Source organism: Malaclemys terrapin, chromosome 12, assembly GCF_027887155.1.
Source record: "Malaclemys terrapin pileata isolate rMalTer1 chromosome 12, rMalTer1.hap1, whole genome shotgun sequence".
Lineage (NCBI taxonomy): Eukaryota > Metazoa > Chordata > Testudines > Emydidae > Malaclemys > Malaclemys terrapin.
The window spans coordinates 35,293,620-35,317,666 of NC_071516.1; the positions used below are offsets into that span (position 1 = coordinate 35,293,620).

The following is a 24,047-nucleotide window of genomic DNA, read 5'->3' on the forward strand; positions in this document are numbered from 1 at the left end:
CCAAGGTCAGTAATAAAAAGATTAAATAAGATTGGTCTCAAAACCGATCCCTGAGGAACTCCACTAGTAACCTCCTTCCAGCCTGACAGTTCACCTTTCAGTATGACCTGTTGTAGTCTCCCCTTTAACCAGTTCCTTATCCACCTTTCAATTTTCATATTGATCCCCATCAATTGACTGGTTCCTCAGTCCTGCTGTGAGTTTGCTTCCACTCCCCGCTGGTGTTGTCTGCCTACACGATTAACTTCATGTTCCGGGTGAAGGGGGATTATGAACTAGCACAGGACACACAACCCAATGAGCTAGCTCCCCAAACTGGCTTCCCCCCTGTCAAGGCTGCTTCCCCACTCTGAACTTTAGGGTACAAATGTGGGGGCCTGCATGAAAACTTCTAAGCTTAACTACCATCTTAGATCTGGTCCGCTGCCATCATTCCCAAAGCTAATTCCCTTCCCTGGGTAGCCTTGAGAAACTCTTCACCAATTCCCTGGTGCATACAGATCCAAACCCCTTGGATCTTAAAACAAGGAGAAATTAACCATCCCCCCTCCTTCCTCCCACAAACTCCTGGTGGATCAAGATCCAACCCCCTTGGATCTAAAAACAAGGAAAAATCAATCAGGTTCTTAAAAAGAAGGCTTTTAATTAAAGAAAAAGGTAAAAATCATCTCTGTAAAATCAGGATGGAAAATAACTTTACAGGGTAATCAAACTTAAAGAGCTCAGAGGATTCCCCCTCTAGCCTTAGGTTCAAAGTACAGCAAACAGAGATAAACACTCTAGTAAAAGGTACATTTACAAGTTGAGAAAACAAAGGTAAACTAACACACCTTGCCTGGCTGTTTATTTACAAGTTTGAAATATGAGAGACTTGTTCAGAAAGATGTGGAGAGCCTGGATTGATGTCTGGTCCCTCTTAGTCCCAAGAGCGAACAACCCCCCAAAACAAAGAGCACAAACAAAAGCCTCCCCCCCACAAGATTTGAAAGTATCTTGTCCCCCTATTGGTCCTTTGGGTCAGGTGTCAGCCAGGTTACCTGAGCTTCTTAACCCTTTACAGGGAAAAGGATTTTGGAGTCTCTGGCCAGGAGGGATTTTATAGTACTGTACACAGGAGAGCTGTTACACTTCCCTTTATAGTTATGACACCCCCACTGTCTGATTCCTGTCTTTTAATGCTACTTTATCCACTACCCCAGTCGCCCAGCTCATGGCTTCGCTCTCTGTTACTGAATCCCATTGGTTTTGGAAACTGAGCCACTCAGCCAGCCACACGGTAGTGCCAGTAGCGAAGGCAATCGGATATTTTCCAACATTGTCCTAGTGATACAAAGTGTCCAACATCGTGTAACACCCGAACATGTCACATCAGTGCAACCCCATCAGCCACTGTATAATTCCACTGACAATAATGGCACATGTGTGATAAGATTTATTTTTACAGCCGCTCAGTCCTCTGTATGGTTCATTTTCCCCAGACCTTCTAGACACTTATCAATTTCTCTCTTAATAATCAAACAACAATAATTAAATAGGAATCGTTAGGAAAACAATGGAACGATGTGTAGAATTAGGGGAATTATTGTCACAATTTCAGGGTAACTGCACATGTTTTCCCCCTCCATGGTCCACTCTGAAAGTTCCCATTCAGGTCTCCAGCCGTCACTTGTCTCTTGGCAGGGACCTTCTCCCACTCTCATCTGGCAGGGGGTTTTAAGACTGCACAGCTCCCTGCCTTGAACAGGGAGGTCCCCAGCAAGCCAATCTACCTAACGCCCAGCACCACTGCATTGCTTTCTCTCCAAGGGCTACAAACAGGTATTGCCAACTCTTCTGAGTTACCACACAGCACATTTGTTTTCAGGGTGAAAGCATTACTGAGGAACAGATCCTTAAATGACAACAAACAGATTTAAAACAAACATCAAACACACCAGGAGTCACCCAGCAGCCTTATGGGGCCCAAGTGGGGCCAAGTCTCCTTGGCCCTCTCATCGTGGAAAGAGAACTTATTCATTTCTGTGCTTCCTAGGGCTGGTCTACACTTAAAACTTAGATCAACTTAGCTACATCGCTCAGGGCTGAGGACAATTGTATGCCTTCTGCAACACAGTCATGTCGACCTCCCCCCAGCACACTGCAAACACCACTAGTTTGAAAATATAATTCTTCTGTTGACCGAGTGTCACCGTGCCTCTGTGTGTCACAACTGAGAATACCAAATGCAGGACAAACTGCTGAGAAATAGAGTAGACACACCCCAAAACTGGTGGTTATTCTCCCATAAGATATACCAAACCAGCAACAAAATAAACTTCTGTCTCACCACAGTAGCTAATAAGAAAGCCAAAAAGCAGTCTTCTTAGTCATTCCAGCCCCTGCACCACCACCAAAACACTAAACTTAATGAGGAGGGGTTATTTAAACCAATTGCATCAAACTAAAGGGTTCTTTTGATCCCAAAGGACCAGCCATACACCCAGGTGAATATATAACTCAGGTCTTACCCAATAATCATGCTGTGGCCAATCCTTTAGTATCTACAGTCTAAAGGTTTATTTATAAAAAGAAAGGAAGAAAAGTAAGAGTTAGAATTGCTTAAAGGAATCAAATACATACAATAAATGCAAAGTTCTTGGATCAGGCTTGTAGAAGTGATGGAATAAACTGCTGGCTTGTGAAGTCTTTGGTTGCTTCCGAATCATTGGAAGATCCTCAGTCCCTTGGTTAGAATGCTCCCATTAGTACAGGTTCATCATAGTCCAGAGGTTGGAGCCATTTCTCATAACGTCAGATACAAAAATGATACACGCACACAAGTAACACAATCATATTCAGCAAATCATCACTTTTCTATTGACACCTTACTTGACACACTTTGTATAAGATTCTTTCCAATTGTACAACAGTGGTAACAACAATGATCTACAGGGTCATATTTTAATCAGATAATGTCACACCGCCAACACAAAATTGATTCTGGAAGGGGTGTCCCAGACACTGCTGAATGCATCATAGAAACTTCCCATTCTTAGTTCTGTATTACTACAGCTTCAAAACCAATATTAGAAGTATCATTGTATAACAGAAATGGTTTATCAAAATCATGTTTGATAAAAAGAGGCATTTTCTGTGTAAGGTTCATTATGGAAGTAATAATATTATTTAATCCCTTTATAAACCCAAAGTCAAACTTGGTTAGCCCAATAGTGGATTGGATTTGCTGTTGCAGCATAATTCCTATACATCTCATGCAAACTTGCTATGAGCTAATGAAAATAACAATTTTATCCATCCAAGCTCTGGCAAATGTTTAGAACCCAATTAACATGAAGTCAATGTAGATATTAATGTTCTTCATAGCGTATAAATTTTGGCATTTAGCCATGGAAGCAATATGGTAGTGTGCCTCAGTTTCCCCTTTCCTAGAGCACATTCTGTGTGTAATGTCTTTTAGTCAGAGTACAGTTTCAAGACTAGTTACAAGCTGTCAGGGTTCCCTCCCCACTCTGAACTTTAGGGTACAAATATGGGGACCCGTATGAAAGACCCCCCCTAAGCTTATTTCTACCAGTTTAGGTTAAAACTTCCCCAAGGCACAAATTTTCCCTTGTACCTTGGATTAGGTAAATGCTGCCACCACCAAGTGATTCAAACAAAGAATCAGAGAAAGGACCTCTTTGAGTCCTATTTCCCCAAAATATCCCCCCAAGTCCTACGCCCCCTTTCCTGGGGAGCCTTGAGAATAAACAAGATGAGCACAGACCAGCCTTGGGTTTTTAGGATACTAAAAAACCCAATCAGATTCTAAAAAAAAACCCAGAACTTTATTAGAAAGAATAAAGGTGAAAGGAGTAACTCTATAAGATTAGAATGGAAGATAATCTCACAGGCAATCAGATTCAAAACACAGAGGATTTCCTGCTAGGCAAAACCTTAAAGTTACAAAAAGAAAAAAACGGGAATACACATTCCCCCCCAGCACAGAGAAATTCACAAGCCAAAACAAAAGATAATCTAATGCATTTTCTTGCTAAATACTTACCAACTCTATAGGAGTTGGATTGCTTGCTTCCTTGATCTGTCTCCGGCAAAAGCCACATGGAACAGACAGAACAAAGTCTTTCCTCCCCCCACCCCAGATTTGAAAATATCTTGTCCCCTTATTGGTCCTTTTGGTCAGGTACCAGCCAGGTTACTTGAGCTTCTTAACCCTTTGCAGGTAAGAGGATTTTGTGCCTCTGGCCAGGAGGGATTTTATAGTCCTGTATACAGAAAGGTGGTTACCCTTCCCTTTATATTTATGACACAAGCACTAACTGAAACATGAGAATCACAAGGCCTTTTAACGTGAAGTGTGTTGCCGTGAAATGAAACAGTATAACCATAAAGGCTTCTAGCATATAGTGAGTTCTTATGTCTCACTCACAACATGTTCAAGGGTTTTTCCAAAAGCTCATACATATTGTACATTTTTACAGATTTTGGTATTAGCAACAAACTAGTCACAAGAGTTCACATTAGCATTAATATTCACATCAAATCAATCACAATTGTACATTTACAAGCACATGGTCACGTCAAGCTTTTTGTTTAAATAGACCATTTTAGTCAGTTTCTTCAATATCCCTTTCAACCCTTTGTAGCATTTTCTTTACCTCAGAATTTTCCTTAACATAGGTTTTTAGTTTAACCACATCCTTGAGGCTTTACTATTTTAGAGATGAGTGAGGAAAGTCTATAAGGGGATTTGGCCTTTCATGGGTTAACTTGCCTTCCTTCTTTCCCCTTTTTAGAGGGTTGAAATTTGAGATTTCTGGTATGCCATAATCTATGGTCTGTCTGGCTATGTTCTTATTGCTAGCAGCTATGGGCAACTTTATTCCTCTCTTGTCAGCTAGGTAGATTGCATGGACACCACACCTTAAGGAGACACAACCATTTATTGTCATCATCTCTGAACTACAGTTCTGCTTTTCAACTACCAATTTTGGCATCCTCAAGGCATTAGATATATCAGAGCTTACTAAGAAAGCACAGGACATATTCAAACCATCTATGGGTTTATCCACAAGGCTGCTTTGCTGTCTATAGCCAGGAATCCAGCCTTCCCTTTGAACCTGAGACACTAGCTATTCATTTAAAGAATCAACATGCCGACATTCATGTCTCAACATCGTTCTCATCCCAAAAAGTTGGTCAAGCATAGCCATGTGCATATAGAGCTGTTTAAATTCCCTTACAGTTTTCGTTCCATCTAAAACCTTCTTTTAGCTATCCACACTGGATCTTTCTAAAGCTGGGTCAGTGGATCCATACACATCTGAAAGACTCTGGAAGTTAGGAACTGAAATTACCTCAATCACTTCTACACCCCTGCTTGCAAAAGCTACCATGAGGATTCTTTTCTTAGGAGCTTCTCTAAGCAACAATCCATCTTTCAGAGAAATTCTGCCCTTACCCTCTTCACCTAGGGCTTGCTCTAAAGGAACATTTTCCTGAGCAACAACAGACTCTTTCTGGGTTTCACTTAAATCCAGAATCACCTCTGGCACATTAGGAGGATTTTCACACAATTCCCTTTTATGCAAGTAGCTAGACTCCATAGTTAAAAGGTCAGAGGCTCTCTCTTTCCCTTTGCAATTTTCCTCATTGGCAACATGCAGGTTACCAGGCTCAACACACGCAGGCTTAGGGACCATTCCCTCCTTGTTACAAGTTTCCACACTGTCAGTGGGTAACACATTTAAATCACCTTCATGCTCTCCTTGCGCCCTGGTCATTATATCAACCTGGTTAAACAGAGTTGTCATACCTTTTCTCATTAACACACTAGCAACAGGCAAAATAGAAGCACCAGAATCGCCTAGTCCCTGGGACTTTGCTATGACAATAACTGGATGCCATCTAGTTACAATGCCGTTCTCCCCAGCAGACACAAACTTAGTAACATTCTTTCCTGGGCTTTTGTTAAATCCAGAACCAACTCTGGTCCAACTGATAAACTTTCAAGTAGCATAAGCTGAGAAGCACTTTATGTCTGCTCCACAGACAAAGAGCTACCTACACACACACACACACACACACACACACACACACACACACACACACACACACACACAGCTATTCTTAACAGACAAACCAATGGAGGTATCCTTTCCTTTGTCCCAGCACCCATAGCTGATTTCAGACCGATACTTGGAAAGTGGGCGACAGCTTTCTTAACAGGCAAGTTATCACTCCCAACAGATAAATTGCTATTCTCTGCAGATAGTGTCTCATTGCACTGAGCTGCTTTAAGCAAATCACTTCTACCTTGTTCAGGCTTACTTTCACAAGCTTCACTTGCCAACAATCCATTACCCATAAAACAGCTACCCTTTTCTTCCTCAGTTAGGTCTTTAACCTGACCATCAACTTTAATCTGCTCTAGAGAAACCTGCTCCTGATTAAGAGTTCTCTCTGGGTTTTATCTAATTCCAGATTCACTTCTCAGATATTAGACAGACATTCAGAAACTTTCACTCACATAGAAAGCACTTTTTTGTACAGACAAACAGCTATTTTCCTCAGACAAACATTTGGAGAAACCCTCAATAGGCAAGTCACTGCCCTTAGTAGACACAGGCTCAGGATTATTCCTTTCCTGTGACTGGTTTATGATATTAACTTTAGTAAACATATCTCATAATGGAACAACATACCAACTTTGTTATGAACTGGACTTCCAAGATGATACAGTTTTTGCTGTTCTTTTATTCTTGGCAAGTTTCAGAGTAACAGCCGTGTTAGTCTGTATCCGCAAAAAGAAGAACAGGAGTACTTGTGGCACCTTAGAGACTAACAAATTTATTAGAGCATAAGCTTTCGTGGACTACAGCCCACTTCTTCTTATGCATCCGAAGAAGTGGGCTGTAGTCCACGAAAGCTTATGCTCTAATAAATTTGTTAGTCTCTAAGGTGCCACAAGTACTCCTGTTCTTCTTTTATTCTTGGGTGTTGGAGCTTAAGTCTGTCCACTTTTGCCTTAGCTTCTAGTTCCTGCTATCGAATATTTGCTATTCTTTGTTCATGTTCAAGACACAGGCTCTCTCTCAGGGCTTGCAGTTTGATTGCTTCTGCTGATGCCTTCTGGCTCATGGTCACTGACCTTTAACCTTTAAAACTCTCAGTATCAGATTTCAATAGCCTGGGGTTCTGATCCAAAGTTTAATTGACCTTGTTCTGTGGATCCTGCTGACTTCGGCACCGTAACCGTGCCTCATTGGTTCACAACTGAGAATGCCAAATTCAGGACGAACTGCTGAGTATTAGGGCAGATACATGCCAAGACTGGTGGCTATTCCCCCATAGGATATACCAAACCAGCAACAAAAGTAAACTTCTGTCTTCCCACACTGGCTAGCAAGAAGTCAGAAAAGCAGTTTCCTTGGACATTCCAGTCCTTGTATCACCAACAAGACACTAGACTTAGTGATGAATGGTTATTTAAACCAATTTCATCAAACAAAACAGTTCTTCTTATCCCAAAAGTCCAACCACACACCCAGGTCAATATATAACTCAGATCTTACCCAATAAGCATGCTGTTGCCAATTCTCTAATATCTACATTCTAAAGGTGTATTTATAAAAAGAAAGCAAGAAAGGAGAGAATTAAGATTGGTTAAAGGAATCAAATACATACAATAAATGCAAAGTTCTTGGTTCAGGCTTGTAGCAGTGATGGAATAAACTGCTGGCTTGTTAAGTCTCTGGTGGCTTCTGAATCATTGGAAGGTCTTCAGTCCCTTCATTAGAATGTTCCCATTAGTACAAGTTCATCATAGTCCAGAGGTTGGAGCAGGAAAGAGGCCAATACTCTTAACTTCAGATACAAAAATGATACACGCATACAAATAACACAATCACATCATAACTTTTCTATTGACACCTTACTTGACACACTTTGTATAAGATTCATTGCAATTGTACAACAGTAATAACAACAATGATCTACATGGTCATATTTTAATCAGATAACATCACACTGAGCTATCGCCTCTCGGGGAGGAGGATTTACTACAGAGATAAGAAAACCCATTTGATCGCTGGAGTAAGTGTCTACACGACAGTGGCGTAGCTGCAGTTGGGCCCCGGTATCTCTTGCAGCGTAGACATGCTACCAGTCTCTGGAAAAGGGAGCCTTGAACCAGTACATGCAAACCATCCCTGGGAGGGTGCAACTTCTCTGGAGTTGTGTAGTCTTAGTAACTTGCCTTCATCATCCTCCACTCCAATTTCTGGTTCCTGACGGAGCTGTGGTGACCCTCCCCCTCGGAGTTGCATACAAGCCCCGACCCAGAGTGATCCATGACCTTAATACAAAAAGTATCAGTCACAACACTATATTAACGATTATGTAAATTATTATAAGACACAATTCTTGATGGAGATTATTATTGATTATTAATGTTGCAATGGTCCCTAGGAGACCTACTCATGGACCAAGACCCATTGCGCTCAGAGTTGTACAAACCCAGAATGTTTTTGTGGTAAAGTATTGGTAACGTTGCTCAGTATTGAAGATGGAAAGTCCTCAGCAATGTTCTCATTCTTATCACTGAGAGTTTTCCATCACCAAAATGCTTTACAACATGAACCCGTTAATTCTGTCCATGGCCCAGGGAAAAGTGACCTCTTCACCTGGGGTTTCAGAGAGCAGGATCCATCTCTGATCTGAACTCCTTTCACCTATTTTAGTTGTCTCAAGGAATGTCTTGAGAGTCATGTAGGGTCTGTGTAGCAGAGTAGAGCAGTAATGAGACCTGCACGTTCCTGGCTGGACACCCTAGTTGTGCTGAGACCCTTGGTTTGCTTTGACTTGTATGTCTCACCAGAAAATAAATGGCTCTCCTGAGTCATTGTTTACCACAGGTGAATTTCCCCTTGAGACTTTGCAAATGGGCACATTAAATTACCGGGAAGGAAAAGTGAATAGCATGTTTTGTTTAGGTTTTTGAGGTAGACAGTAAGTTAATACAATCAAACTTCTTCTGGCCACTCAGGGAATGGATCAAAGAAGGAAAAGCTTCAGAACTAAAAAGTCTTTAGTATTTGAAGCCCAAGACACAGAGCAGGCCCCACTGTACTCAGTGCTGTACAAACACAGAAGAAAGAGATGGTCCCTGCGCCAGGCCTCTCTCACTCCAGTCTGTTGAAGGTGTGTGTGTGAAATATTTAGATATTCATTGGGCCAAAGAGACAGACTGAGAATTACACTCCAGCCCACTGGTTGGGGCACTCGTGTAGGAGATGGGAGACCCAAGCTCCAGTCCTCTAGCTGCCATGAATAGTTAGTTATTTCATACGCCTCCTCCACGTCTCGTCTGTGCCCTAGAGCTGTTCTGTGCTCTGGCATCTGAGCACGCTGCAAAGGCAGAGTGAGCGTGTGTGGGTTATGGTGGGTTGTGTCATTGCTCAAGGAGCACAGAGTTACGATAGTGTGATGCATGGCTAGAAGGGGTTAAACAGTCAGTTGGCTTTTTTTGACTTGGCAAATCAATGTAAATTCTCAGCATGCCATTTTAATGCAGAAGACAGACAGGTTCCTTGGATTCCTGGAGTTCTTTTCAAAGCCACGAATGTACTGACATAGTTTCACAGTGATTCACTTATTTGAGGTCTCCACACAGACTTTGCACCAGGATCATTATTCGGGTTAGCATTGTGACTTTGTTTTGGAAATCGTTCTACCAGTACGACCTCTTAACGTGGACACAGTGAACCAATATCGAGGTCCCTGTGTAGCAATGCAGTACCACGTCTGCCGGCACCCAGAGGACATATGGTGATGGTGAGCTGAGCTGAGCTGAGCGGGCTCCATGCGTGGCGTGGTATGTTGTCTGCACAGGTAACCTAGGTAAAAAAGCGTGAATCGATTGTCTGCCGTTGCTCTGACGGAGGGGGAGGGGCCTGACGACATGTACCCAGAACCCCCCGTGACACCGTTTTGCATCATTCAGGCATTGGGATCTCAACCCAGAATTCCAATGAGTGGCGGTGACTGCGGGAACTGTGGGATAGCTACCCATAGTGCAACGCTTCGGAAGTCGACGCTAGCCTCGGTACTGTGGGCGCGGTCCGCCGACTTAATGCACTTAGAGCATTTTATGTGGGGACACACACAATCGGCTGTATACAACCGATTTCTATAAAACCGGCTTCTATAAATTCGACCTAATTTCGTAGTGTAGACATACCCTTAGACTGGTATAGCTTATTCCCCTTCAGAATGAACAACCCTGATACAAGCAGCTTTACATCAGTGTAGTTGCATCCAGTTAGATTAGATGAGTGGCCATAGGCACCGACTCTGTGCCCACAGGGAAAAATTGGTGGGAGCTCTGCACCCACCAGCAGCCAAGTGCCCCCCACCCCTGCCCCACCTCACCTCCACCTCCTCCCCTCAGCCCGCCGCATCCCCACTTCTCCGCCTGCCTCCCAGCACTTGCCGTTGCAAAAGAGCTGTTTCGCGGCATAACAAGATCCGGGAGGGGGGAGAAGAACGGGAACATGGTGTGCTCAGAGGAGGAGGCAGGGAAGAGGTGGGGCTGGGGTGGGGATTAGGGGAAGCAGTTGGAATGGGGCGGGGAAGGGGCAGCAGGGGACGGGGCGGGGGCAGGGAAGGGGCGGGACTGGGGGTAGAGGGGGGTCGAGCACCCATCAGCGCCAGCAGAAGTCAGCACCTATGTGAGTGGCCCCCTCACAGAGCCCCCTGGAGACCTCAGGGAAGCCCAGAACACAGCCCCTCACCGCAGTTTCCCTTTTTCATTCCCCAAATAAACTCCACACAGTTTTCTTCCAGTCCAATAGCAACAGCCCCCCATTTAGGTTTCATTTATTAAACTAAAATGCAGTTGTCCTACACTCCAAACTCCCCCCATCCAGTCTGAGTGCTGCCCGCCTTGGCAGGCCACTCCCAGCTCTTCCTAGCTGGGGCAATTCCCCCAGTTGCAGGGTTCTTCCTCATTCACTCTCTGAACTTTCACTTCAGCCTCCTGAGTTTCCCTCTTCCCCCACCCCCTTCTGCCCTTTATTGGATGTTGCCTGATTCCCCTCAGGTGGGAACCCTTCTCTAACCAGGGCTGGTCTGGCCCTGACTCTCCAGCCACCGGGTAAGTGTCTCTGTGGCAGGCAGGGATAGGCCAATGTAGTTTAAGTGGCGCCATTTCTATGTGTAGACAAGCCTTGGTGGATTTATTCCTCACACTGGACATGAAGGGGAAAGAGAAGTGGAGGTCTGACAAGAGAGATGACAGAAAGAGCAGACTCAGTTTAGTTCTTTAATTGCACGATACTTTTGGAGCCAGAGACACAGTTATTGCGTCACTGAGAAAATGGAGAAACACGAGAAGGAACTGGTGGAAAACATCCCCTGGGAAAGTTCTCAGGATAGTAGTTTGGCTATAAAACTACAGGCTGGGTTTTCCCATAAAAGGCCGATGTTAGGCAACCAAATCCTATGGACAGTGAATGAGAGTTGGGCACTTTACACCCTTCCGTCCCATTGTCAAATACAATTGGACGTGGTGGAGCAGACAGGGCACTGGACTTGGACTCTGGGTAGTTGGTTTTCTGCCAAGAACACACTGAGTGATTCCAACCCTTTGGGATTCACAAACCCAGCTTGGCTGATGGCAAACCCTGCAGGCACCCAAGTGTTTCAAGTAAATAGGTCGCAGATGCCCCTGGCCATCCCCTGTGGAGCCCCACACCAGGCATCCAGATGCCGAGGCCGCATAGCAATGCACCAACCTGGGGAATTTGCGTGTTCCCCTGCCTGACTCTCCTCCAGGGCCCCATCTGGCCGGCCAGGTGCCCAGAGGCTTTGAAAAGTCCCAATCGGACCCTAAGTATCTGGAAACAACTGGCCCGGAATTATTGCTGAAAAATGGACAAATACAAGGCCTGTGCTGGTGTCCTGTGTTCTAGGGAACAGGTCAGAGGGTTTCCTTTGGCTTTTCTCTTCCTTTGAATGAAGCCTGGGGATGAAATACACTCTATGAAAAGAAAGTTAATTATTCAATTTTCTAACGTTGGATTTCTATGCTGACCTTGCAACCCTGTATTTTTAGAATGCAGATCTCTGATTGTTCAGGGGTTTGTGTGTATATCTAGAAGTCTCTCACCTACTCGGAATAGATGCCCAGTGTTCCAGCTGAGTCCATTTCACCTGCACCCTCTCACTGAGCACAATCTCCTCTCATTCTCTGAACTTTGAGCAGCCACAAGTTCAAGTCTCCCTCCAGTCCAGTAGTACCCAACTGTGGCATCTTATATAGGTCCTAAAAAGTCACAGGATTTAAGAGGTCTCTCCATCTCCACTTTCTCCCACAGCTGTGATCTTTAAGAGCATGACTTGAAGACCGATGAAGCTCAGAGAAATACAACCTGGGACTTCATCAGTCTTTGGTTCAGGCCATACCCCAGCCCATGTTATATCCATTTTAACCCAGGGAAATTGATCAGTTAGCATGGTCCAAACATGAATTTCCTGCAAGCTTTCCTCAGGGCCTCCTGCACCTCTTTGTTTCTCAGGCTGTAGATGAGGGGATTGACCAGGGGAGTCAGGACTGTGTAGACAACAGACAGAACTTTCTTTTAGTCTTAAAGGTGCCACAGGACCCTCTGTTGCATTTTACAGATTCAGACTAACACGGCTACCCCTCTGATACTTAACTTTCTTTAAGTTGCTCAGGATGTTGGTGGTTGGTAACATATAGACAATCAGCAGAGTTCCATAATAAATGCTCACCACAATGAGGTGGGAGGAACAGGTGGAAAAGGCCTTTTGTCTTCTGGCGGTGGATGGGATTCTCAGGATGGTGGCGATGATGCAGATGTAGGACATCAAGGTAAATAGGAATGGGATCAGTGAGGAAAGGAAAGTGAGTGTGAAAGCCAATGTTTCCATCAGGTGTGGATCATTGCAGGAGAGCTTTACAAGGGGGATAAAATCACAATAGAAATGATCAATAACGTTAGGGCCACAGAACATTAACTGACATATGGACAACGTTGTTATGCTACCACTTAGGAATCCACCTATCCAAGAGCCCCCTGCAAGCTGCAGGCAAAACTTGACACTCATACAGACTACATAGTGCATTGGATTGCATATCGCTAAATACCTATCGTAAGACATCACTGACAGGAGAAGACATTCCGTAGCTACTAGAGAACCAAAGAAATAAAATTGTGTGAGACACCCATTGAATGAAATGGTTCTGTCCCCAGTCAGGAGACTGGCCAGCACTGTGGACAGGATGGTAGAGGTGTAGCAGGTCTCCAAGCAGGACAAGTTCCCCAGGAAGAAGTACATGGGGGTGTGCAGGTGCTGATCAGGCACAACTAGCACAATGATGAGGATGTTCCCAGCCATGGTCGCAATGCAGATCATTGGAAACAGCAGGAAGAGAAGGGTCTGCAGTTCTGGGAGATCCCCGAATCCCAGGAGGATGAATTCCTTGAGAGACGTTCCATTTCCCTGTTCTATGTTCACCATGGGGTGTGTCTATGGGAAAGAAATGAACTCTGCCACATAAACAAAGAACATTCACTCAAGAAAACTTCAGCACTGTTTTCATTTTCTCCCTCTGCTGGCTACCAGAACAATGAGTGAGTGTAGAATGGGGGCAGGAGAGGGGAAATGCGATCTCTTGATTGGTGGGACTGATTCAATATCTGACCAGGCTTTAGGTTAAACAAAACATTAATCTCCCTGGAAATAGATGACACCAAGCTTTCAAATACGCTGGGGATGGGGCTTATAGGTACAACCGTACAGAAATGTGTTGGTTCAAATAATCACATGTTTAACTACCTGGTTTATCAGAGCAGAACAATGGCCTTTATAGATTGGAGATCCATAGGTGAAACGAGCCAGGATTTGATATTTTAGAGGAACCCACAGCAGAGAAACAAAGCAACTAAGGCTTGGAATTGCAGTGGAAATGGGCCATTTGAAATAAGCCATTTGAAAGTTTTTATCACTAGACAAATACGTCTCCTTCTCTAGGACAATATTTCATTGTCCTGCAGTCTACGTATAGCGAAGTGATCTTAATTAAAAACAAAAGCCAAAAAAACTGCTGCTGGAAACCATCATGTTAGCTAGAAATCAATCTTTTCTTGTAAGAAAAAATTCTGTATAAAATTTGAAATTTGTAAGAAATGTGCAATCTTTATTACACATAATGTGAAATCTTTATTAACTGCTCAGTAAGGCTCTGATCCTGCACAGAGTTATGCACAAGGTTAATTTTATACCCCGGGAATAATTCTGTTCTGTCTGAAACTTCTCTGCTGACATCTAAGATAAAATCTCCACTGACTTCAAGGATAGGCCCTTTTGATTTCAATGGGATTTGGACAGTGAACACCTTGAGGTTTCTTTAAAAGTACCGCTTCGCTGGATTTGATTTCCATTGACAGACATTGGTAAAGGTCGATATCAGCTGATACAACCAAACCAACAACAGAAACCATCAGGAAGAGTGGGCATTAATGCAGCCTCTCCCTGTGCCTTGCACCTGCAGGGATGGTGTCACGGGCCCCGGGGCCTTTCACCCAACTTCACAGGAGTGAATGAGCAGGGCTGTAACAGCAGAATTGCAGAGGGCTCCCTGCCCGGCCGCATGGCTGGCGACACCCTTCTCTGCGGTCCTGGTTGGCCTGGGCTGTGAGGAGGAGGGTGAGTCCCTGGCTGTGGGGGAGGCCACCCCGCTGCCAAATGGTTTCTGCACAATGACTGACCAGTTCATAAGAACATACATAAGAACGGCCATACTGGATGAGAAAAAATGTATGGGAGAATGGTCCCGCCATTGTGGGGAACTTTCCTGGTTTATACACTACCCCGGTGAAATGGGCTAGCGAAAGGATCTGAGTCCTCGCTCCCACTTTTTCCAGGGACCGAGGTGAGGCTGACTGGCCTGTAGTTCCCCAGATCCTCCTTCTTCCCTTTTTAAAAGGAAGGGTCCCCCTCGCTCTCCCGAGCTGCTCACTGCACCCGGCTCTGGACTGCTCCAGCCCCTGTTCCAGCTCCACCACTCTGCCTCAACGCTGCTGCTGCTGCTGCTCTGCCTCCAGCAACCTGGGCTGTGTCTGTGGCTCTGGTTGCTGCAGCTCTCCTCCCAGCACAGGTCTGCTCTGTGGGCTGCTTCTGTAACTCTGCTCCCAGCTCAGCTTGGGCCCCTGCTTTCTCCTTAGCTTGGCCCCACTCTGTCTGACCAGGCAATTCCAGCTCACATGAAGGATGGGACCCCCCAGCCTCCTGACTCGCTGATTAGCCTGCCCCCCCTGTCAATCAGGCTGACCTGGAGCATTGGCTTCTCCCCATTGTTCCTGGGGACTGTCAGTTTCAGGGTCTGGTTTCCCATCGACCCTTCCCATTTCTTTTGGTACTGGGAGCTAGCCAGCCAAAACAACCCCACTGAGTTTTAGAAAGGGGATAACAGTCCCCTTACACAAAGGTCTATCTAGCCCAGTATCCTGTCTTCCAACAGTGGCCAGTGCCAGGATGAATGATGAGGTGGCCACTCCCGTGGCCCAGTGATCGCCACCATCCTCCTCCTCCTGCTCCCAGCCCTAGCCGTTTATCTCTGCTCCACTGGGCCAGAGCAGATGCCTTCCCTTCCCCTTGCACGCTGGTGTCTTGGATCCCTCGGCTGGTCGGGTGCCCCCCACCCCCTGCTGGCAGCCCTGCCCTCACCCTGACCTGACCTTAACCCCAGCTGAGCTTCCTGCTACTGGAAAATTTAATTGTTAAAAATTGGGGGGGAGGAAATCTTAAAGATAAAATAATCCCAATATTAACCCTCTAAGGGAAGGAACAAAACCGATTTGTGCCAAGTCTACTTACAGTCAGTGTCTTCCCCCTGAGCACTGAGTGTAGCAGCCAACAGCAGCTCCGCTTTCCCCATGGCAGTTCACTCATCACCCCATGAGGGGGGAGCTGCCAGTGAGGGCACAACCCTGTAGAGGGCAGGAGGTTAGAGTGGAACGAAGGCTGCTCCTGTGTTTGAAGCACTGGCCTTGGACTCGGCAGATGTTGGTTCAGTTCCCTGCTTTGTCACCAACCCTTTGTGTGACTTTCAGGTGAGATTTCCAAAGGCCGGTAGGTACCAAACAATGCACATGGCCCTAAGTATGGGCTGTACCTAACACCAATCGATTTCCAGTCCCACTGTGGGGGTGGGGGGTGTCTGCATCTTGAGATGCCTAGAAATCTGCCCCTCTGTACACCAGGTCCCATCTGTAAAGTGGGGGTAATAGCATGATATTGGGTGCTAGGAGGATAGATGCATTGAAGACAGTGAGGTGCCCAGATATCAGGGTGATGGAGGTCAGGTAAGGATCTAGGATAGATGTGACCTGACAGTTTTTTTCCTTTTTCCAAATTCAGTCATTTTGCTTTGGGTTGGGAGTTTGAGAGAGATCAGTGCCCAGTTCCCCTTGGATTCCAGTGGAGTTAGTAACCTGGCAAACCTATATTGCTTCAAACTCCTCAATATTCAAGGAGCAGGGAGGAAAAGGGTCATTTACCTCTAAGGCGGGGCAGTCAGCAGCTGGAGTCTCTGTTGTCACTTCCTCACGCAGCATTTCAGGGACCAGGATCCAGGTTATTCAGTCCATTTTCTCTCCCCACTCTATTCACTTACTTCCACTTTCCCAGTAACTAGAAAAACAACCTAGAAAAGCTACCGAGGCTCCATTTCATGTCTGGTAATGTGACTCTGTGCCTCATAACCTCTGTCGAATGGGGAACGGCTTTTCTAATTCATTATATATCCTTCTGCGGGAATAGGCAGTCTCCCGAGGCACATCTGCTGTGGGGAATGCAACGGGCAATGGGAAGTTGCTATTTAATGACATTCTCTAAAACTAAACCAGCGTCAAATTTCTAATCTGAAAGGGAGAGTCCTGGAGAGGGAAAAAACTTGTAATCCTAAACTAATCTGTCTTTTTATTGGGTGAACGCTATAGTGACTGTCAAGAAATGTTTCAGAGTAGCAGCCGTGTTAGTCTGTATCTAATTCTAGATTTTACAGCTGTCTCAGTGATTTAGACACTCAGTTCCCATCCAATTCCCTCAGAAAAGTTTGGAAATGTCAGCAGAGTTAGCTGACCTTACATTTTCTCCAACCAACCCCACTGTTGCCCTTCATCGCAAGTGCCCATGTACCCAGTCCCCATCTGTCATAACTATAAAGGGAAGGATAACAGCTCTCCTGTGTACAGTACTATAAAATCCCTCCTGGCCAGAGACTCCAAAATCCTTTTACCTGTAAAGGGTTAAGAAGCTCGGGTAACCTGGCTGACACCTGACCCAAAGGACCAATAAGGGGACAAGATACTTTCAAATCTTGGTGGGGGGGGAGGCTTTTGTTTGTGCTCTTTGTTTTGGGGGTTGTTCGCTCTTGGGACTGAGAGGGACCAGACATCAATCCAGGCTCTCCACATCTTTCTAAACAAGTCTCTCATATTTCAAACTTGTAAGTAAACAACCAGGCAAGGCGTGTTAGTTTTACTTTGTTTTCTCAACTTGTAAATGTACCTTTTACTAGAGTGTTTATCTCTGTTTGCTGTACTTTGAACCTGAGGCTAGACGGGGGTCCTCTGAGCTCTTTAAGTTTGATCACCCTGTAAAGTTATTTTCCATCCTGATTTTACAGAGATGATTTTTACCTTTTTCTTTAATTAAAAGCCTTCTTTTTAAGAACCTGATTGATTTTTCCTTGTTTTTAGATCCAAGGGGGTTGGATCTGTATTCACCAGGAGTTGGAGGGGGGATGGTTAATTTCTCCTTGTTTTAAGATCCAAGGGGTTTGGATCTGTATTCAAAAGGGAATTGGTGAAGGTCTCTCAAGGCTACCCAGGGAAGGGAATTAGCTTTGGGATGGTGGCAGCGGATCAGATCTAAGCTGGTAGTTAAGCTTAGAAGTTTCATGCAGGTCCCCACATTTCTACCCTAAAGTTCAAAGTGGGGAAGCAGCCTTGACATGGTGGCAGAGCGGTGGGAATCATTTTAAACTCAAAAGCCAGTAAGATTTTTTTTTCCTTCTAGCTGCTTGGAAGGCAGAGCTGAAGGTAAATGCATATCTTATCTCTCCTTGCCTGAAGGCAGAGGTGTTAAGTTTTTTTAACAAGGGTCTTTGTTAAGAGAAGGGTTCAATCATTGAGCAAACAACTGGAAAAAGGAATTTACAAGATGAATTTTTTTTTCTTTCTACCTCCTGGGGAATAGCTAGTTAGAAAGTCTCTGTTACCTCAGCAGCAGCCTGAGCTGAGTGCATCCCAGTTTCAGTCAACTGCAGAGGGGTGTGACCCAGCACAAGAAAACAGGAAAATGACTACCAAAGAAGTAGCTAACAAAATAGAACTGGCCAGACTAGAAGCAGAAGAAAATGACAGGAAACATCAGAGAATGCTTCAATTAAAAAAAACTCGAGAAAGAAGCTGATGAGAGAGCTATGGAGCAGAGAGAAAGAGAAGAAAAAGCCAAAGAGGAGGCCCACAAGAGAGCTATGGAGCTGAAAGAAAAAGAGATGAAGCATGAACTGGAATTAGCACGGGCTACGCCGGATACAACAGCCAATCCTAACAACCCCTCTCCAGGTACCACTTCCCATCCCAGAAAATTCCCCACCTACAAGGCAGGTGATGATACTGAGGGCTTCTTAGAAAATTTTGAAAGGGCCTGCCTTGTAATGATCTGGGACATATAAAGGCTCACTGCCCCAAGAACCCCAACCGATTACAGTTCATTACACCCCAATCACACCAAAGATCCCCAGACCCAGATGCCTCTCTCATACCCTTGGAGCGAAGGGAAACCTTGAGAGTGGGCAGAAAGAAGGTTATCGCTTGGAGGGACACTGGGGCACAAGTGTCAACTATCCACCACTCCCTAGTGGACCCCAAACTCATCAACCCGGAGGCTCCAGTGACAATTCAACCCTTCGTGTCACAGTCTGTAACCTTGCCTACAGCCAAGTTGCATGTCCAGTACAAGGGCTGGTCAGGAATGTGGACTTTTGCAGTCTATGACAATTATCCCATCCCCATGCTGCTGGGGGAAGACTTGGCCAACCATGTGAAGCTAGCCAAGAGGGTGGGAATAGTCACCCGCAGCCAGGCTAAGCAAGCTTTCACCCCCATCCCTGTTCCTGAGCCGTCCACCAGGGCCCCGTCTGTGTTACCAGAGACCCAAACAAAGGTGGTGGAACCGGATCCCCTGCCAACGACTGCAACAGCCGTAGTGGATCCAATCCCAGAGACCCAGCCAAAGCCAGTCCCAGAACCGGAACTGGCAACGCAACCAGCACCAGAACCATTGCCAGCACTGAGTCCAGCGCTTACAAACCTGTCTACAACTCCAATGCCAGAGGGCACCAGCGAGCCTGACCTGGCGGAAGCAGCAGATAACCCTACCCAAGAGGCTCAGCCAGAGCCTGAAATACCACATAGTGCACCAGTGGACAGCGGTTCACAGTCAATGGAAACAGCCCCAGCACCTGCATCGCTTCCAGGGGGACCAAGCCCCAGTCCACAGTCCAAGGAGGAACTGATGTCTCCAGCATCAAGGGAACAGTTCCAGGCCAAGCAGGAAGCAGATGACAGCCTTCAGAAAGCTTGGGCAGCGGCACGGAGCACCCCACCGCCTCTCAGCTCTTCTAACCGATCTTGGTTTGTTGTAGAACAAGGACTTTTATACAAGGAGACTCTTTCTGGTGGGCACCAGGAAGACTGGCATCCTCAAAGACAGTTGGTAGCTCCCACTAAGTATCGGGTAAAGCTCTTGATCTTAGCCCATGATCATCCCAGTGGCCATTCTGGGGTGAACAGAACCAAAGACCGGTTGGGGAAGTCCTTCCACTGGGAGGGAATGGGCAAGGACGTTGCTAATTATGTCCAGTCTTGTGAGGTGTGCCAACGAGTGGGAAATCCCCAAGACCAGGTTAAAGCCCCTCTCCAGCCACTACCCATAATTGAGGTCCCATTTCAGTGAGTAGCTGTGGATATTCTGGGTCCTTTTCCAAAGAAGACACCCAGAGGAAAGCAGTACATACTGACTTTCATGGATTTTGCTACCCGATGGCCGGAAGCAGTACCCTTAAGCAACACCAGGGCTAAAAGTGTGTGCCAGGCATTAGCAGACATTTTTGCCAGGGTAGGGTGGCCTTCCAACATCCTTACAGATTCGGGAACTAATTTCCTGGCAGGGACCATGAAAATCCTGTGGGAAGCTCATGGGGTGAATCACTTGGTTGCCACCCCTTATGACCATCAAACCAATGGCCTGGTGGAGAGGTTTAATGGAACTTTGGGGCCCATGATACGTAAATTTGTAAATAAACACTCCAATGATTGGGACCTAGTGTTGCAGCAGTTGCTTTTTGCCTTCAGGGCTGTACCACATCCCAGTTTACGGTTTTCAACATTTGAACTTGTGTATGGCCGCGAGGTTAAGGGGCCATTACAGTTGGTGAAGCAGCAATGGGAGGGGTTTACGCCTTCTCCGGGAACTAACATTCTAGACTTTGTAAGCAACCTACAAAGCACCCTCTGACACTCTTTAGCCCTTGATAAAGAAAACCTAAAGGATGCTCAAGAAGAGCAAAAGGCCTGGTATGATAAACATTCCAGAGAATGGTCCTTCAAAGTAGGAGACCAAGTCATGGTCTTAAAGGCGCTCCAGGCCCATAAAATGGAAGCGTCGTGGGAAGGACCATTCACGGTCCAGGAGCGCCTAGGAGCTGTTAACTATCTCATAGCCTCCCCCACCTCCAACATAAAGCCTAAGGTATACCATGTTAATTCTCTTAAACCCTTTTATTCCAGAGAATTAAATGTTTGCCAGCTTACAGCCCAGGAAACAGATGACGCGGAGTGGCCTGAAGGTGTCTACTACGAAGGAAAAAGTGATGGTGGCATGGAAGAGGTGAACCTCTCCACGACCCTTGGACGTCTGCAGCGACAGCAGATCAAGGAGCTGTGCACAAGCTTTGCACCAATTTTCTCAGCCACTCCAGGACGGACCAAACGGGCATACCACTCCATTGACACAGGTAATGCTCACCCAATTAGAACCCCACCCTACCGGGAGTCACCTCATGCCCAAACTGCTATACAAAGGGAGATCCAGGACATGCTAAGGATGGGTATAATCCACCCCTCTAACAGTGCATGGGCATCTCCAGTGGTTCTAGTTCCCAAACCAGATGGGGAAATACGCTTTTGCGTGGACTACCATAAGCTAAATGCTGTAACTCGTCCTGACAACTATCCAATGCCACACACAGATGAGCTATTGGAGAAATTGGGACATGCCCAATTCATCTCTACTTTAGACTTAACCAAAGGGTACTGGCAAGTACCACTAGATGAACCCGCTAAGGAAAGGTCAGCCTTCGTCACCCAGGCAGGGGTGTATGAATTCAATGTACTCCCTTTCGGGTTGCGAAATGCACCCGCCACCTTCCAAAGACTTGTAGATGGTCTCCTAGCAGGATTGGGAGAATCTGCAGTTGCCTACCTCGATGATGTGGCCATTTTTTCTGATTCATGGACAGAACACCTGGAGCACCTGGAAAAAGTCTTCGAGCGCATCTGGCAAGCAGGACTAACTGTTAAGGCTAAAAAGTGTCAAATAGGCCAAAACAGAGTGACTTACCTGGGCACCAGGTGGGTCAAGGAACTATAAATCCCCTACAGGCCAAAGTGGATGCTATCCAAAAGTGGCCGGTTCCAAAGTCAAAGAAACAGCTCCAATCCTTCTTAGGCTTGGCCGGATATTATAGGCGATTTGTACCACACTACAGCCAAATCACCACCCCGCTGACAGAGCTAACCAGAAAGAAACAGCCAAATGCAGTTCAGTGGACTGATGAGTGTCAAAAGGCCTTTCACCAGCTTAAGGCGACGCTCATGTCTGACCCTTTGCTAAGGGCCCCAGACTTTGACAAACCGTTCCTAGTAACCACAGATGCGTCCGAGCGAGGCGTGGGAGCAGTTTTAATGCAGGAAGGACCGGATGAAGAATTCCATCCTGTCGTGTTTCTCAGCAAGAAACTGTCTGAGAGGGAAAGCCACTGGTCAATCAGCGAAAAGGAATGCTACGCCATTGTGTACGCGCTGGAAAAGCTACGCCCATATGTTTGGGGACGGCAATTCCAACTACAAACAGACCATGCTGCGCTACAGTGGCTTCATACCACCAATGGGAATAACAAAAAACTTCTTCGGTGGAGTTTAGCTCTCCAAGATTTTGATTTTGAAATACAACACATTTCAGGGGCTTCTAACAAAGTGGCTGATGCACTCCCCCTGGAAAGATTTCCAGAATCAACTGGTTAAAAATTGTTCTTGGAATGTGGAACATATTGTTAGTTTTTATATAATCAGTAGTATGTCTAAAGGTGCACGTGTCTTATTAACTCTGTTTTCTCCTAGAGCTCCAGAAAGAAATCACAGCCAGTGAGGAACCGGCTGTCCAACACTATCTGTGATTTGGGGGGCGTGTCATAACTATAAAGGGAAGGGTAACAGCTCTCCTGTGTACAGTACTATAAAATCCCTCCTGGCCAGAGACTCCAAAATCCTTTTACCTGTAAAGGGTTAAGAAGCTCGGGTAACCTGGCTGACACCTGACCCAAAGGACCAATAAGGGGACAAGATACTTTCAAATCTTGTGTGTGTATTGCAATATAGTCTACAACTTGACTCCAACACTGTCCTTTTTCAGCATGAAGTTTTTGACCTACTGTCACTTCTTGTTTGTTTGTGCTCTTTGTTTTGGGGGTTGTTCGCTCTTGGGACTGAGAGGGACCAGACATCAATCCAGGTTCTCCACATGTTTCTAAACAAGTCTCTCATATTTCAAACTTGTAAGTAAACAGCCTCTTTTATCTTTGTTTTCTCAACTTGTAAATGTACTTTTTACTAGAGTGTTTATCTCTGTTTGCTGTACTTTGAACCTGAGGCTAGAGGGGGGTCCTCTGAGCTCTTTAAGTTTGATCACCCTGTAAAGTTATTTTCCATACTGATTTTTACCTTTTTCTTTAATTAAAAGCCTTCTTTTTAAGAACCTGATTGATTTTTCCTTGTTTTTAGATCCAAGTGGGTTGGATCTGTATTCACCAGGAGTTGGTGGGAGGAACGAGGGGGGATGGTTAATTTCTCCTTGTTTTAAGATCCAAGGGTTTTGGATCTGTATTCACCAGGGAATTGGTGAAGATCTCTCAAGGCTACCCAGGGAAGGGAATTAGCTTTGGCATGGTGGCAGCAGACCAGATCTAAGCTGGTAGTTAAGCTTAGAAGTTTCATGCAGGCCCCCACATTTGTACCCTAAAGTTCAAAGTAGGGAAGCAGCCTTGACACCATCTAATGAGCTCACTCAATTAGTTCACGTAACATTTTTAAAAGAGTCTAAATGATTTTGAAGCCTAAGTCCCATTTTCAAAAGTTTCTCACTTACTGAGGCTTAGCAACTTAAGTCTAACTGAAAGACAACAGGATTTAGCCTCCTATGTCACTTCTGAAGTTTGCTTAACTGTTTTTGAAAATGTTACTCTTAGCTCACTGCCTCCCAGTCAGTCATTTCTGAAACGAGTAAGTGCAGCCTGCTGCTCAGATAAAATGCAGGTGTAACATGGTGCTTTATACGTTTAGGTTGGGAATTTCAAAGGGGGTTAATGTACAGAATAAGGACCCAATAAGGACCCAACTTTCAACTTGCTATGAGAATTTGGCACCTAACTCCGATAGGGTTCTTGGAAAGGCCCATACCATGGAAGCATGGAAGTCAGAGACCTGAGATTATAAAGTACAAAAATTTCTTCCCATTCTCAGAAAAGTTTCAGAGTCTCACGCATCTTCAGTGCCACAGCACATAATACAAATTATGTAATCTTGTACCAGAACTGTAGGTCTCGAGCTGGTCTGTAACAGTTTGAGGACCAAAGAATAGCACTGATTCCATTCAATAAAGGACAGTGTTCTACA

At 45.4% G+C, this 24,047-nt stretch overlaps 1 protein-coding gene across 1 annotated transcript; it reads right to left on the bottom strand.

The window, feature by feature from the left end:
• Positions 1-12,509: 12,509 nt before the first annotated feature.
• Positions 12,510-13,545, bottom strand: LOC128847103 (olfactory receptor 11A1-like). The gene is made up of 2 exons (XM_054046441.1): positions 12,721-13,545; positions 12,510-12,638 (listed from the first exon to the last, which is right to left on the bottom strand). Exons 1-2 carry the CDS (start codon positions 13,543-13,545, stop codon positions 12,510-12,512), a joined length of 954 nt encoding a protein of 317 aa, XP_053902416.1.
• Positions 13,546-24,047: the final 10,502 nt, after the last annotated feature.

Excerpts from the sequence above, each read along its gene's own strand:
- LOC128847103 (XM_054046441.1), bottom strand. The coding sequence starts at position 13,545 with ATGGTGAACATAGAACAGGGAAATGGAACGTCTCTCAAGGAATTCATC. Across the intron at positions 12,639-12,720 it reads TCCTGAGCAACTTAAAGAAA|AAAGTTCTGTCTGTTGTCTA; the intron begins GTTAAGTATCAG and ends TAAGACTAAAAG.